General features: G+C 34.9%; 2 protein-coding genes across 2 annotated transcripts; both read right to left on the bottom strand.

Annotated features, from left to right (window-relative positions):
* Nucleotides 1–419: 419 nt before the first annotated feature.
* On the bottom strand, nucleotides 420–1,151 carry LOC135951082 (probable RNA methyltransferase CG11342). The gene has a single exon (XM_065500660.1). The coding sequence runs from the start codon at nucleotides 1,147–1,149 to the stop codon at nucleotides 439–441; it is 711 nt and encodes a 236-aa protein (XP_065356732.1). The 5' UTR covers nucleotides 1,150–1,151; the 3' UTR covers nucleotides 420–438.
* A 10,076-nt stretch (nucleotides 1,152–11,227) lies between these two features.
* Osi21 (Osiris 21) lies at nucleotides 11,228–12,347 on the bottom strand. Its single transcript, XM_065502416.1, has 2 exons — nucleotides 11,572–12,347; nucleotides 11,228–11,496 (listed from the first exon to the last, which is right to left on the bottom strand). The coding sequence occupies exons 1-2, from the start codon at nucleotides 12,345–12,347 to the stop codon at nucleotides 11,388–11,390; spliced, it is 885 nt and encodes a 294-aa protein (XP_065358488.1). The 3' UTR covers nucleotides 11,228–11,387.
* Between the last annotated feature and the right edge of the window lie 3,493 nt (nucleotides 12,348–15,840).

Below are 15,840 nucleotides of genomic sequence, written 5' to 3'. Positions count from 1 at the left end.
TGTTTAATTAATTTATTTTTATCTTAGACATTTCGTTTTGTTCTTTTTTCTAATTTTTTTTAATTTTCTTTTGTTTGACGTTATAGGGAATGTATAATTGAGAACGTACTTTTTAATAATTGTACCTTGCTTATTCTACAATGGGTTTTTATATATTTTTTTTATATATATTCGAAAGAAAATATTTTCGAATTTCAAATTCGATAATGATTTTATTACAACTAAAAAAAGGTTTTTCTTAGCAAAAACTGAAACAAATATATTTTTCCTTGCAAATAATATTGCAAGCATTTCTAACTTCATAACGATTTTCGAAACAATACAGTTAAAAAATGGAATTCTAGAAAATAATTTAATTTTTTAATTATAAAAAAAAATTTGTTGTGTAATTTGTATAAAAACATAATTTATTATGTACATAAATTAAAAGAATTGCTATTATCTATAAAAACAAATCTTTCTCTGCCACTTGGTGGGAATAGATTCATAAATTTTTTGCCTCTGCAATGTCAATTCTAAATAGTTTTCAATCTCGCTTTCTACTTGTGATCTCCATTTAAGTTCCGGAAATAATGGAAAAACTTCCCCTGACTTTTTCAGTCTTCGTTCAGCAGTTTGATAGCATTTCCAAGGCTGGGGTTCGACTATAAATAGTTTGGCTATGTTGGCCAATTTCCGAAGAAAATCTTGCAGTCCGACATCGTGATGATTTAAATGTATCCACATGGTAATGGAAAAACAACATACAGCATCATAATTCGTTCTATTATTGAGCTTTAGAAACTGTTGTACTTTTTCAAAGGCTTCATTATCCATGACATCGACACAATCGTATGAAATAATCTCTTTGCAATTGGAATTGTCCACTTTGGCACGGGAAATTAAGGCTTCATCAATATCGATGCCATAAACACAAACTTTACGTTGAGGCATTAAACTACTTAGGTATTTTTGTAATAGTTGTGTGAATACTCCTGAATTGCATCCAACATCTAGGACTAGGTAGGGTTCGGAAGTCGGGTTTCCATCTTCCGGCAGCCAGTATTTTGAGGGCAAAAGTTTCAGTCTGTCTTCGGCAGAGTTGAACTGATAGTAATTTATAAAATTTCCGAACTGTACGGCACCTGGATCCTTGTTTCGAAATTCCATAACTGGATCAATGTGTTTTTTTATTTTAAAATATCAACTAAAAAAAAATGTAAACAAATAAATAAAATGACATCCGATGCTGTGTTGTAAATTAATGTACTATTATGAAAGAGTACTTTTAATACTAATTTATAGTGAGTACGAAAATAACAACTCTGCTGTGCATAGCTAAAAATTTGGCAGCACTTTTTTAGTGATGACAAAACGAACGAAATTTGTTGAAAAAATTCCCAAATTCTTTTTTTTTTTAAAGTTCGCATAAATACCACGAACCCGGTTTTCCAGGAAAAAGCGCAGCAAGCGAGCGACGGACGACGACGACTGCGCGGCAGGAAGGAAAGAACGACGACAGCGGCGGTAGCAGAAAAGAGATGAAGAAAGAGGGAGGGAGGCAGAAAGAAGACGGAGGAAGGAAGGGCGGACGGATGACGGAAGGAAAAAAACCCCCCCCCCCACCGGCGGCTAAAAAATTTTTTTTGCTTTTTTTGTGGTGAATAAAAAAAAAGTGTGGTGAATAAAAAGTGTGGTGAATAAAAATCGTGGTGAATAAAAAAATCGTGGTGAATTTCTAGAAATTCACCTCAAATACCGTTATGTCAAATTTTTCAAGGTCATTCCAAATTTGTCATCCTAAAAGTAGGCAATGTGCTTTTTTTTACAGTTATTTACGGTGGTTGTTGAATTAGAAAGCTGGTGGGTGGTGGGTGTCCTTCCAAGTCCTTTTTCCACTTCTCACCACTAATTATTTTTATCATATACACAAACAACAAGCAAGCTTTTTCACAATTTTAATAAATAAACTAACTTATGATGCCTGGATTTTAAAATACAATCTGACCATGATGGGGGTCTGCGAAATTCGTTGGACACATTCGACACATGGTTGTTCATCATCCATCATACTCTGGAAAACCAAGGAGCCAGCTTTGTTGGATTTTTCTTTCGTCTTTCTCGCGAAGAACGTTTTATTGGAAACAGTTCTACAACAGGACCATTGATTTCGACCAGAGCACGCACCACCTCCTCCGTTCAACCGAACGAAAACTCTTCGAAGGAAGAATCTACATATATATATAATCTTCGTGGATACTACCTACTTACTTACTTACACAATACAATAGTGATATGATGGGAGGAAATTTTATTTCAATGCCCAAATCGGATCTTAGGGCGGAGCCTACCGGAAAATGGAAATATACTTACTTCATTGCTTCCTCACAGTAAAGCACCTCTCTCTATCTATCTAAACTCTTGATCAAAATCAATCAATCAACAGATGATGATGGAAACACTGAAAATCAAATTGACACTGGTTGGACGTTCATTGCAAATGAGGTAGTATCGGACGCGTCCCAGGTGGCGGATAGGGGGAGCAATTGCCTAGTCTAGTGATACTGTTTTGACAACAGGTCATTAGCCTTGACAAATGCTCAAGCTATGTCAATATCTTAAGATAAATTTTTAACAAATGGTCTAAATTTCTTGACATAGCTAGCTAGGTTAGTTAGTAAACGGAACTGCGTTAGCCGACTATCATAATACTGTGATGCATTTTATAACAAATGGTCACAGTAGGATGTAATTCGTGTTAGGATAATGTTATTTATTGCTGGCACATCCTTTCTCTTTTCTTAGTGTTACAACCAGGGGACCAAAACTGTTCTTTCCTCTCTCTACTCTTTCTTTCCCCCTCCACTTGTAAGGTCAACCTGAATGGCTAGAAGAAAACCAGTCGCTAACAGCTCCCCTCCGACGCCAGGGCACGGGTCGGTTGTAATACAGTTTTTGCCTAATCCATGCATGGAGTGTCCATCCCCTTATGCGCTCACTCGTGGAACAAAAATGAATGAAAAAACAAATACAAAAACAAACAACAGCAAAAGGTCAGCAGGGGAAACCTATGTATGCTGATAAATAAATAACCCCCATATTGGACAATGTCGATAAGACAGTTGTCCCTGCGAAAATGCTACAGGTTGGTTGAACCAGAAGTCGGGTCCAACCACTGTAGCCTCACCCGCCACTACGGCAGAACCGAACGTCCCCATTCGCAAAGAACTATCTAGAAGGGCTTTCGTACAAAGGCGTGCCGCCATGCGCATTATCGATCGGCTTGGATCCAAGTCGGCCGATGCGCTTAACTGGACGTGATCCCGGTAAACAAGATACCTCGCAGACCGAGATCAGTCGCAGTTTTTCCGGCGGAACCGCATGAACCTGAGGAGGTTCTGGCATACATTCAGAGCGGTAATCCCAATCTACCAACCCACAACTGGAAGGTGGTTAAGGTTTCCGCTCCTGAAGGTGCGCACAGAAAGGTGGTCGTAGTCTTTAACAAGGAATCCTTGGCGCCACTACGTGAGAGGCAAGGATTCGATAGTATCAAACTGCGCATCTACCGTGGTGACGACAAGCTCGACCCCGAAACTTCCGGTATTAAACTGGACGCTCCGCAGGATATGGTGAAATACGTGGACTCAACGCCAAAGAGTACAAACTATTGTACATAAGACGCACAGGTAATAAGATCTTGTATTTTGGCTAAGAACCATCTTAATATCTTCATTCTTCCTGACTATAGCGATGAAGATACAGTAGCTGCTGCTTGGGAGACAGGTGCAGGTAAGGTGTGGCTGCTCTCAAGTTACATGCCGCACGACCAGGTTGAACCACCACCAAACAACTTGGTATCTAATATGATGCGTGCCGCAAACCAGGCCAGAACTCCGGTAATTATCGGAGCTGACGCAAATGCTCACCACACAATCTGGGGTAGCTCAGATATAAACGAACGAGGTGAGTACATTCTAGACTTCATATTAGACTTTAATCTGGTAGTTATCAATCGAGGTTCAGAACCTACTTTCGTGATAGCAAATAGGCAGGAAGTTCTGGACCTTACGCTTGTCAGTGCAAGCCACTCGCAACTCATAAGGAATTGGAAGGTTTCAGATGATTGCTCTCTGTCGGATCATAGGTATCTGACATTCTTAATAGAATTGGAAGTTGAAAAGGAAAAGCATTTTCTAAATAGGAGGAAAACCAAAATGGGATAATCATAGGCGGATCCTTTATGGTTTACTTCCCTCACCCCCTCTTAAAGGGTGATACCAGGGACATTGAAAGCACTGTGGAAAAGCTCACACTTTTTCTTAGTGAGGCCACAAGACATACATGCATTCCCTCTTTCCCCACGCAGAGGAAAAGTAAGACCTCCATGGTGGTCTTTAGACATAGCGAACACTAGGCGTAGTGAAAAGATCAGGCAACTGGTCAATGTACAAGTCTATGTTGAACAAATTTAAGAATCAGGTCAGAAGCGCGAAACGTAAGTCCTGGAGGAATTTCTGCAGCGGCATCGAAAGTTCCTCTGAGACAAATCATCTACGCAAGATCTTGTCGAAAACACCAACTGTTCAAGGTTATATTCAGAAACAGGATGGTAGATGGACTACTGCTGGACATGAGACACTGGAGACACTTGCTTCCAGACATGGCTAGTGCATTCCAACCGAACAATCGGACAAATCCGTCAATTATAATTGACGAACATTTGATAAAATGGGCCATACGGAGTTTTGACTCTTACAAGTCTCCGGGCCCAGATGGTATAATACCCGCTGATCTACAGAATAATATAGATCTAGTCACTTCTTGGCTGATGAATATTTATCATGCCTGTCTTGCATGGTCGTACATACCAATACGGTGGACCGAATGCACTGTGACATTCATTCCGAAAGGAGGGAAAGTGTCACACACCAAAGCAAAAGATTTCAGACCAATAAGTCTATCATCATTCTTGCTGAAACCCCTTGAAAGAATCATCGACATCCACATAATAATGTAGCCCTGTATCCCCCAAGTTGTTGTTTTAATAAAATGAAAGGAAGTTTTCGGAACAGGATGAAAACTTAAAATTTTTTGTCGAATAATAAACGAAATATCCAAAAAATTCTTATCTGTATCGGTTTCGTAGGCGGTGTGCGTGACCGGTTTTATTGAAACTCGTTCTTTTTTTGTTTCAAAAAATTGATTTACCAAATTTCTAGACTTTTGCTTGGATATCAACAATTTAATGCGAAAAATTTGGTCCATATAATTCTCGGTGCCAAATTTCAATGCTCTACGACCACTTCATATAATTTTTGCACAAAAATGTATGAAGACATCCATCTATCATCTATGTCTCTGTGAGACGTGGCGCTTATTTATGCTTGATAGGAAGAAAGAAAGAGCTTTGCTTAACTCAAGCAAGACTGACAAAGCAGAGCTAGGGAAGAGCAGGTAGTCACTTATCGTATCGGTACTTATACCGAGCAGCTAAAAAATGTATAAGCAACAACAGATCAACAAGCGGAAACCACTCAAAGATGATAACGTGTAGTGCTCATTCATAACAGCGATAGACCAACAAACAACTGAAACTATGGCATTATTTTTATGAATCCATGCTATCATCAACACTTGCCTCACAGGGCCAAATGTTGTGCAACTGTGACTCGCACCACGGAATGTTTTCAAATTAAGTTGAAAAAAGGTTGTTTTGAAATTAGAGGTTGTGGCGTATCTTCCATCGTAGAATTTGGCGTAGTTTCAGTAATATCTACGCCTGATCATCATCGTATAAGAAGATGAAAGTGTCGAAAGTGTCACAGAAAGGAAGTCTCTATACTGATTTAAGCATATGCGATCCGAGTTATTATAGCGGATAATGAATGCTGTATGGTGCATCTTGCGGAATTTATGCTTGAGATGAGCTGCTGATAGTTGGCGGTTCAATTGGTGGAGGAGAAGAGCTGCATTTAGCAGTCGTGTAGTTTGCGAACAATACTTCTTTTCGTCTTGTCTTTCTCTCGGAGTACTCAATAAAAAGTCGACTAAAAATGCGCTCGCACCATTTGGGTCAGATATGGTGGTATCTAATCTACCAAAAAACAAGCAAGCTTTTCCACAATTTTAATAAATTATGCCATTGCCACATTACGGAGATTCTGTATATGTCTCTATTAGGGGTCATAGGTTGTTAGGTGTTAGGCTGCCAGTATTACCAGCTAGCTCACTTGGGTCCTTGAATTGGACTCTTCGTGATACCCTAAGGATCATGCTCAGGTCCTTCACATGTCGGAATGCTGAACCATCCCGACGCTCGAATGAGCGAAAAAAATGACTACCCATTGTCGTAGTCCGTGCCCCCGATAGAGCAGAGCAAAAGACAGAACCGTTTCCTCCTCTTCCTTACCATGGCAACTTCTACAAAAGTCATTGTTGTATGGAGTGTTGTTGTTCAGTCTCCTAGAATGCAGTGCCCAGAAAGTACGGATATCAAAATTCGTAGCCGTGGTAGTCCCGTGAGGCACATTGACATATTATGGTCAAAAACGGGTCATGTGAGCCTCTATATCGAGCAAGTTGTCAAACTATACCATCTGAGCTGAGCAGACTCAAAAAACTTACGCTGTAGTTATGAGTGATTTACAGCACGATAGCGATAGAACGACCAAAAGATAGATCTCGTCAGCTTGCAGACGAGAGCCTTTCTTGGCCAGTCCGCAATAGCATTGCCAAGTACACAAGAGTAACCCGGCACCCAGAATAACTCCAGATTAGAATCAATCATCCCGCAGTAGATGGATTTACTTAGAGCCTTCCACCATACTAGTGCTCCGTACATTATTAGTATGGGCTTTACCATCATGTCAAAAAGCCATTTCGCATAGGGCTTGTTCCCCAAGTCTTCCCAATGGCACATCTGCAGGCATAAATAGCTATAGCTGCCTTGGACGCTCTCATTTGGTTATTCGGGCTCCAGGATAGCTTGGAGTCTAGAATGATACCTAACTTAAGTTCCACTCCGTTAAGGCGCTGTAATGGGAAGGAGGGGATTTTGTACCTTCTTGAAAGTCCACTATCAGTGCTACAATGGATAAGTGAAGTTTGTAGGCCTATTCTTTGTGCTCGATTTTTCAACAAATTTGTATGGGTCAAATGTACGCAGGGCTCATTTCAGTCTAATCTCGTTTATGAGAATTAAGACTTCAAAAGGCTCAACGGAAAGTTCCGCAATATTACGGTATTGAGGGACACAGCCAGGGAAATGAGCGTCCATCAAAACCTGTAAGGTTTCTTTTCGGTTAACCGGTTTATATCAATCAGTTAACAGGTTTTTAAAATTTGGACTAAAATCAATAAATGATAAATTGATGCATTTTTATTATATTCATATTCAAACATTTGACCCCCATCTCCGATTTTGGGGACGATTGTTGCGTTGACTCCTCTTGGTGCGAATCTAAGAGGGCATCCTCGTTAACTACATCATCCAATTTCCCCAAAAAATCACTCACCAACTTAGATTCCTCCGGAATTTAGAACCGATATTGCCCATTTTCAATACCAAACAAACATTATCAAGAAAGAGTATTGTTGAAAATGTCAACTCCTCCATCTAGCTCCTTTCGTTTTGGCCAGCTCCTTTCGTGTTTTAAACAGACAGATGGACGGTCATTGCCATATCGTCTTAGAATCTTATGAGGCGAAAATCGGCCAACATTTACTAGGTTTTATATATAATTGTTTTATAATAATTAATATCGTGATAAAATTTGACATAAACTATTTTTATGAACCTAACCTAAGTCTTTTTACCAAATTTTCGGCACAGCCGAATATTACACTCTGAAGTTCGAAATAACTTATATACATGATTGATACATCAATATATCCACGACTATATCGATTTTTTACCTATTTTTATAGTCTTCACCATGAGTGGCAAGGGTATATATAAGTTTGTCATTTCGTTTGTAATTTCTATATTTTTCATTTGAGTGCACACAAATATATATTCTGGATCGTTACAGATAGCGAAGTCGATATAGCCATGTACGTCTGTATGTTGAAATCCACTTTTCGTAGCCCACAAATAGCTTTCATACATCAATATATCAGGAATTCTTCCGGCTCGGTTGCTATTTAAAATCGACAAAATCGGCCCACAAATGGCTGAGATATAAGGACCGGGACCTCGATATTTGGCCTATTTTTTATCTATATCTGGATTACTAACTAAGTCATCAATATGGATATCATGATATATATTTTATAGTCAATTGCAACGATGTATATAAGGCTATTGTAAGTTGGACCAACAATGGGTCAAAATCGGGAAAAATATTTTTTAACCCAAATTTATTTTAAATCTAAAAAATTTTTGTCATAAATTCTATTTCCAAAAAATTTTTAAAATCAAAAAAAATTCATCTTCAAGATCAAAATCGCAACAAATATCGCATTAATATAGACAATATGGATATCTAATGATAGATTTTTTAAAGACCTTTGCACCGACGCACAGTGGCTCATTATCGTTTTTCATCGGCCAAAACTCTGTAACTTTTGAACCAATAAAGATATTTTAGCTTTTTTTTTTTGATGGACAGATAACTTCTTGAGTTTTTCTCCAGTGAGAAATTTAAAGTTAAAGTTGAACTTTTAAATTTTTATAGCATTTAGTATGAAAATTCGGATTTTTTCAGCTTTACTCATAAAAAAGTTGTAAGTAGATAAAAACAGGTAAGGAAGTATGTTCGGTCAAGCTCGACCATATAATATCCTACAATATAATTTATTTTCGTGAATGATTTTCGGAAGAGGGCATTATATGGGAGCTATGACTAATTATGGATCGATCGCCATGAAATTAGATCGTGTGATTTATGTCTACATGAATGTTATTTCTGTTGAATTTTATGTTTATAGCAACAGTTTTAAGAGATTTATGCTCGTTAAAGTGATTTTCGGAAGCGGGCCTTATATGGGAGCTATGACTTATTATCGACCGATCGCCATGAAATTTGTTCGTGTGATTTATGTCCATATGAAGTTTATTTCTGTTGAATTTTATGTTTATACCTGTAGTTTTAATAGATTTATGCTCGTTAAAGTGATTTTTGGAAGCGGGCATTATATGGGAGCTATGACTTATTATGGACCGATCATCTTAAAATTAGGTGACATTAATTCAGTTTATATAAAACTTATTTGGAGCAAAATTTGTGTTGATACCTATATAAATTAACCATTTACGACCGATAAAATATAATTTCGGGAGAACCTTTGTTTGGGTGCTATGTGAAATAATGCACCGATTTCAGTCAGTTTCGATAGGCTACGTCCTTGGGCCGAAAAAAAACGTATGTACCAAATTTTATAGCAATATCTTGAAAATTGTGACTTGTACTTTGCCCCAATCATATGAACAGGTAAAATAAAAATAGAAACAAATTTGGGAGTAATTTCATTCAAATGAAAAAAGTGTTCAACAAACAGGTCAACAAGTATATATATATGGCGTTAAAAAGGACACTTTGGCCTTTCTCCTGGTAGTAAAATTTGTTTAACACCTTTTGACCCTAAGCACTAAAATTCAAATTTGACTAAAATATAGTAACTGAGAAAAAAAATAATAACTCATCATGTATAAACGATACAGTGATACATACATACCAGTTCTTAATAACTATTATCCTACCAATATAACAAACAAAAAATCACCCAATTATCGATAATAGTTTGCTAGTAATGATAATTTACTTCTGATCAAATTTACAAAAATCGCATTTTTTATAAAATGACATAAAATATTTGACTTTAATAGCATGCCACCACTCGCACAATTTATCTAATTTTTTGGCTACCTTAGTTCCAATGTATTTACTATTGAATGGCATTAAAATTTTTGAAATCGGAGTTAACAAAAAGTTGGACTTTTGGCCGATGAAATTGATATATGAGCCACCGTGCGACGTATATAAGACCATAGTAAGTTGGACCAACAACAATGGGTCAAAATCGCAAAAAAAAAATTTAACCCGATTTTTTTTTCAATATTTTTTTTTTAAATTTAAAACAAAAAATAATAAATATAATTTTTTTTTTAAATATTTAAAATAGCACTTCAAAATTTTTTTTTTCCAAAAAATTAAAAAAAAAATTATTTTGTTCACCTAAAAATATTTAAAATTTGTATTTTAAAGTATAATTTGGTGAAGGTACGTGAAGGTACGGCCGAATATAGCTCTCTTACTTGTTTAACCTAAATTTATACTGACAGTTTTCATAATTAATTATTTTAACAGAGAGTATAACTTTAAGTTAATAAATGATCAGAAGTCGCACATTGGGTTCAATCGCAAAAAATGTGGTTATAAATCTGAATCTTCTAAAGTAGTGGTCCGATTGCAAAATGGTATAGTGGATATAGAGGACATAGGATTTAAGAAAATTGATAATACATATTTGACATATTTAGTAAGAACTGGCTTCAAAATAAGACAGTTCAAAATAAGACAGTTCAAAATAAGCCAGTTCTTACTAAATATGTCAAAATATTATAAATTTTTTTAAACATCTCTGAGAAATATTTTTATCAAAATGTTGCTATTTTTCAAACTCATTTCAAATGTTTGACTTTGATTATTTACCAAAAAACTTTTTACGTGGTATTTCGGAATTTATTAGAAAAATAGTTGAAAATCCATTCATTACCGAAGATATTTGAACTACCACTTCCTTTACAACAAAGTTTTATTAATTGAAATCTGTCTATTACATATATTTGTACAAGTTACAAGCTGGAAAAAGTTTTCCTAACCCGATATGCTCAATTTTGACACCCTGTATCTCCCTGTATTCTAACAGATCATCACAAATTTAATTTTCTTAAAGTCTATCTATGTCCTCTTATACGGTTCGTCCATACATAATTTTGCAATCGGACACTAGTTTAGGAGATACATATTTATTACCCTACAGTGAGTCGTGAAAATGGGGCTTAATAAAGCAGATTTGATTATTACGTGAAAAATAAATTTATATTTAACAGAAAATTAATTAAATTAATTAGTTTTTGATGAAAAACAGGCATCTGTTTAAATTTTTTTTATTTTTTCTATATGATTTACTTATATCTCTTTTAGCAAGCTCCTAAAAATATTTGACTTACTTTTAATGATGCTGCCCAAGAAGTTTAAATAAAAATTGTTTCCATATTATTAAGAATTTGAATTACTCGTTTATTTAAAATAGGTACAATTATTATTTGCCTACAAACTTCATGCAATTTATTTGAATTGAATCTTTGGTATATTAGCTGTCTGAATATTTTGATTTCTATAAATACGTTACAACTTAAAACTAAATAAATGACTTCTATATGCCGGGTCCATGACTACAATTCAATGATACTCATAATAATAACGATAAGGATCTACGACAGGAGTTTCGCCAGCAGCCGCTGGTATTCCGCCAGGTTTAGGCACAGGACGTATGACATAAGTATTGCGTCTGAAATGAGGATAAAAAACCATTGTAGCATTATTTTTGATTAATACAAGTTAGAGTGCCAACAATTTATTTTACCTATTGTGTTCACCGGCATGAACTTGAAAACTAGTTTCCTCATGATGATCCTGAGAGAAGAGCTTTTTCAATGCGATAATACCGGCTATAGTTAGAGCAACTTTACTTATGACTAAAGCTTTGCCGGCAATGGCAGCCAAAGCTTTAAGACCTATGGGACCGGCTATGCCCATAGCTGTTAGAAGAGCTGCAATAACATATTTGACATGACCGCCACTTTCCTTCTTTTTCTGCTTCTTTTCATGATGACTTTCATGGCCACCACCGCCACCTCCTTCTCCACCACCATAACGAGCAGTGCTCATATCCACTTTAAGAGAATGAGTACGCACTAATTTATCGATTTTTGACAGAAGAGCCCGATCCAGTGGAGCTAAACTATTGAAAGCTCTGGCATCAGTTAACGCACTTATGATGCTTTCCTCCTCTGTGTGATTTTGTTTCTCCAACACCACACCATCCACAATTTTTATGGAGTCTTGTTCGATGGCCCTGCTTAGACCCGTCAGTGCTTTATGCTTTAAACAGCTCATGAAATCATTTTTAGCCTGACAGTCGTCATATACACGTCGTATTATCTGAAATTCCGGCCCTAACCAGGAAGTGGACGTTTGTGAAGAGGCTGTATTGGTAGTTTTCGCTGACGTCGCCGAAGCCGTTGATGCTACTGTTTTTGTACTCCTGTGGGTTCTTCGGTGTGCCAAGGTAACTGGTAGAATTGTCACCATAATACAGACTACAAATATTAAACATTTTAATTGCTTTTCACTTGACATTTTGTTTTTTGAACACTTTTAATCCGTTTACATTCGTTCGGTTGTTCTATAAAATATTTCAACACTGGGCGATCTTATAACAGATCTTTTATTATAAAAAATCGTGTTAATCCTTTCACTTGTTATTCGGTTTTCTTTCTCAAAAAGTTAAAAACATTCAATGTGGGTGATGTGGACGATGGATGGTTGTTGGTAAATTGGTTTTTTGGTGAGTTGATCGATAATTTTAATCAGCTCTTTTTGGCTGATATCGATATTAAAGTATCTTAAATGCAACTGCTGTCTTATAATGTGATGCTACCAGCTTTTATAAATTAATTTTCATTTTGCGCAAATCATTGATATGGAAACTATTGGCGTGTTCCACAAGCATCTTAAAAATATGATTAAGAAAAAAAATATAAATAAATATGTATCTGCTGCTAAGTAATACTATTATTTAGTAAGTTAGTTAAACGTGAGTGTACAAAATAATTTCTTTTTGTTCATAATTTTCTTATGTGGTCTAAAGATTCAAATGTATTTAAGATGATTTTCTTGGACTCTTAATTAGTTTAATTTTATTACTTCTTTAGTAAATTTATTAGAGATCTGGAATGTGCAATGCCAATTTTGTTGATATGTATATTCTCTTTTGGTTTAGGAATTGATAGGAAATGGTAGAACAAATTCCACCACCAATACAGAACCAATTTCCAGTAAACCTGGCAATTAAACTACAGAACGCAAGTTTGAAATTGTTCGGAACAAACCTTATTGAGAATGCAATTAATGAAGCTGACCAGATTTCATCTATCTCCCAGAATCATTCACGACGCACAGTGGCGCCACTTAAATATCGATTTACCTGGACAAATACAAAGCCAACAGAACAATTTATTTTTATTATTTTCTTAATAAATGTTCTATCAATAGAATCAAAAATAATGACAATCCGTTACCTAGTTTTCGAGATATTGTATCTGAAAGCAGCAACATTGAAGCGCTATATCTTCTAAACCAAAAATCTGATTGTAATAAGAGTATCATCATATTTAAAATCGTTGGACAAATTCTTGTAAAATACTTTTCAATATTGAATACTTATTAGGGGCACATGAAATTTTTGATTTTTGCAAACTTACTTGTTCCACTGTGATACGGTTGCATACGATTGAAGGTTCGAGAACGATATCAAAAACGAATCATTAGCAAAATCGATCGAGATTTGTTTACAATTAAAAATCCTCTACAATTTATCGTATATACCTTTCGGAAACTAATATAGAATTATTCGCTACTGTAAGCATACATATTTATAAAAATTCTCGATAATTTTACGAATATTTTTGTTAAAGAATTATTTATTGGCTTTTTTATTGTTTGGTTGTGTGGGAGGTCAAAATAGTGAATTTGTAGTGATTTACTAGTGACATTGTCAGTAGTACTACCGACAGGTGTACCCCAGTCTATGTAATCTTCTATTGAAATTTAACATTATTAGCTTGCTATTGACTGCACAGCATAATAAAAAAACGAAACTATTGACGTTCGTTGATAATGTCACCAGAAATACACTACACCTGTTGTCTCTAACGTATTTCTACAGGGCTTATTATATATACATTAGGGAAGCCCAAAAAAGTTGTGGATGTTCCCAACTAAAATAAGAGTTTAAGTAATTTCTTGAAGAGTTTGTAGCGAATTCAATATTTGGTGATCTGGATCAAAGGATAATGGTCCTTTTTAAAGTTTTTATGTTTTTATATTTAATAAATTGTTATGGAAAGCTAATGAAATTTTGCTTATTTTAATATATAATAAACTATAATAAATTACCTTTTTATCCTTGGATCTATCTACAAAATATTGACGACAGGACAAACATTTTAAGAAATGGTCACCTCAAGCAAACTAAAATTTAATTTTAGTTGGGATGACCAATACCTTTTTTGCCTCCTTACAAAAATTTAACACAAATAATAATTCCCTGGGTACGTACTAGGGTTCTATAAGTCGATTGTTCGAACAAACTATTATCGCCTTGATAAATTTCATTTTTATTGCTGAACATTACAAAAGGCGCATCAATAAATGTAGAAACCATGTATTTTTTACAAGAAATGGTAAAAAGTTGAAGTCGAAAAAAGTCGATTAACTAAAAAGTCGAAGGTTCGAAAATTCGACTTTTCATAAACTACCAAAAGTCGAAAGTTCGAAAAGTCGACTTTTTAAAAAACGAAAAAAGTCGAAAGGTCGAAAAGTCGACTTTTTGTTTCAGCTATAGAACCCTAGTACGTACAATAACCTTGAGGATCGGTTCATAAGAGATATAAAATCACTCACAATTCAGACTCCCGAAACCCGTTTTAGCGAGCATATTGTAAAACTTTGAAAGGATTTTTATGAGGATCATAATTCCTATAGTTTTAACAGCCAATATAATGTTTCAGAAACAGTGATATAGCACAGCGTGTGGTTATAATATTTGAAATTACGCTGATATTTGTACATCTAAGCTTTTATTAAAGCTTTGCATATTATAACATTCTAAAATTATTTTTAGAAATTTGATGATCATCTCTGGGGCCACAGGTTTTGCTAATAATTTTTTTAAACAACAAATTTTCATTTAACTGACATGTTTTTGTTATCCATCGATGCATTTGCAATTTTTCATTACTCCAGTATAAATAATTTCTTCTCTCATTTTCAACATGATGATCATGAAGATCCAAACTGAAGAAGAAGAGTTTAAAATTAGCTGCACTTGGTGTGGTGTTTGTTTGCACTTTCTTTATAATTTTTTGCTTTTAATTTATTACACCTGCAGTTTGCAATGTACGCGAACATAATTGTTGAAAGTTCTTGATAAATAAAATTCGAAGTTTGTGAATGTATGTATGTATGTTCAACATATATTTATTCATATTTTATTATTTGATGAATGAATGGAAGTATATTATCAAAATTTTACTTTAATTAAGAACAATAAATGGTTTATTTATTTGTTATAATTTTACAATTTTATTTATAAGAATCTAAAGAAAGACTAATTAAAACTAATTTAGTTGTAAAACCATTCAATTCATTTCATTATAAACAGTGAATGGAAAATACATAATTAGAACTTTAATATTATAATATTTTTGATATGATTGCTCCAAAAGATATTTTGTGAAAGTTTTTAATATACATATGTAGGTAGATGAACAAAATTTTCATATTGAAATAAAAATCGACCGAAATGTAAAATGGGAAAAAACTGAAGGCTTTTGAATTTTTATTCCTTTTTTAAAGGAATACAAAAGACTCAACAATATTTAGTTCACTTTTTCTGTAAATTATTCAAAAAGACGAACTTTCTTAACCTCTTATAAATGATCTCCCATAACATAGACTTTAGAGTGATTTCTTCTTCAACATAGGTCCAAAACACCGATTTCGGTTTGTGTATAATTCTTTGCATAGTCACCAGGAGTAAGGGTGAAGAAACCCTTGGTGCACAAGTCTT

This window comes from Calliphora vicina, chromosome 2, assembly GCF_958450345.1.
Source record: "Calliphora vicina chromosome 2, idCalVici1.1, whole genome shotgun sequence".
NCBI lineage: Eukaryota > Metazoa > Arthropoda > Insecta > Diptera > Calliphoridae > Calliphora > Calliphora vicina.
Note: the sequence above shows the minus strand (reverse complement) of the source record. Positions and strands in the feature narration are given on the sequence as shown.

Excerpts from the sequence above, each read along its gene's own strand:
- LOC135951082 (XM_065500660.1), bottom strand. The coding sequence starts at position 1,149 with ATGGAATTTCGAAACAAGGATCCAGGTGCCGTACAGTTCGGAAATTTT.
- Osi21 (XM_065502416.1), bottom strand. The coding sequence starts at position 12,347 with ATGTCAAGTGAAAAGCAATTAAAATGTTTAATATTTGTAGTCTGTATT. Across the intron at positions 11,497-11,571 it reads CATGCCGGTGAACACAATAG|ACGCAATACTTATGTCATAC; the intron begins GTAAAATAAATT and ends TCCTCATTTCAG.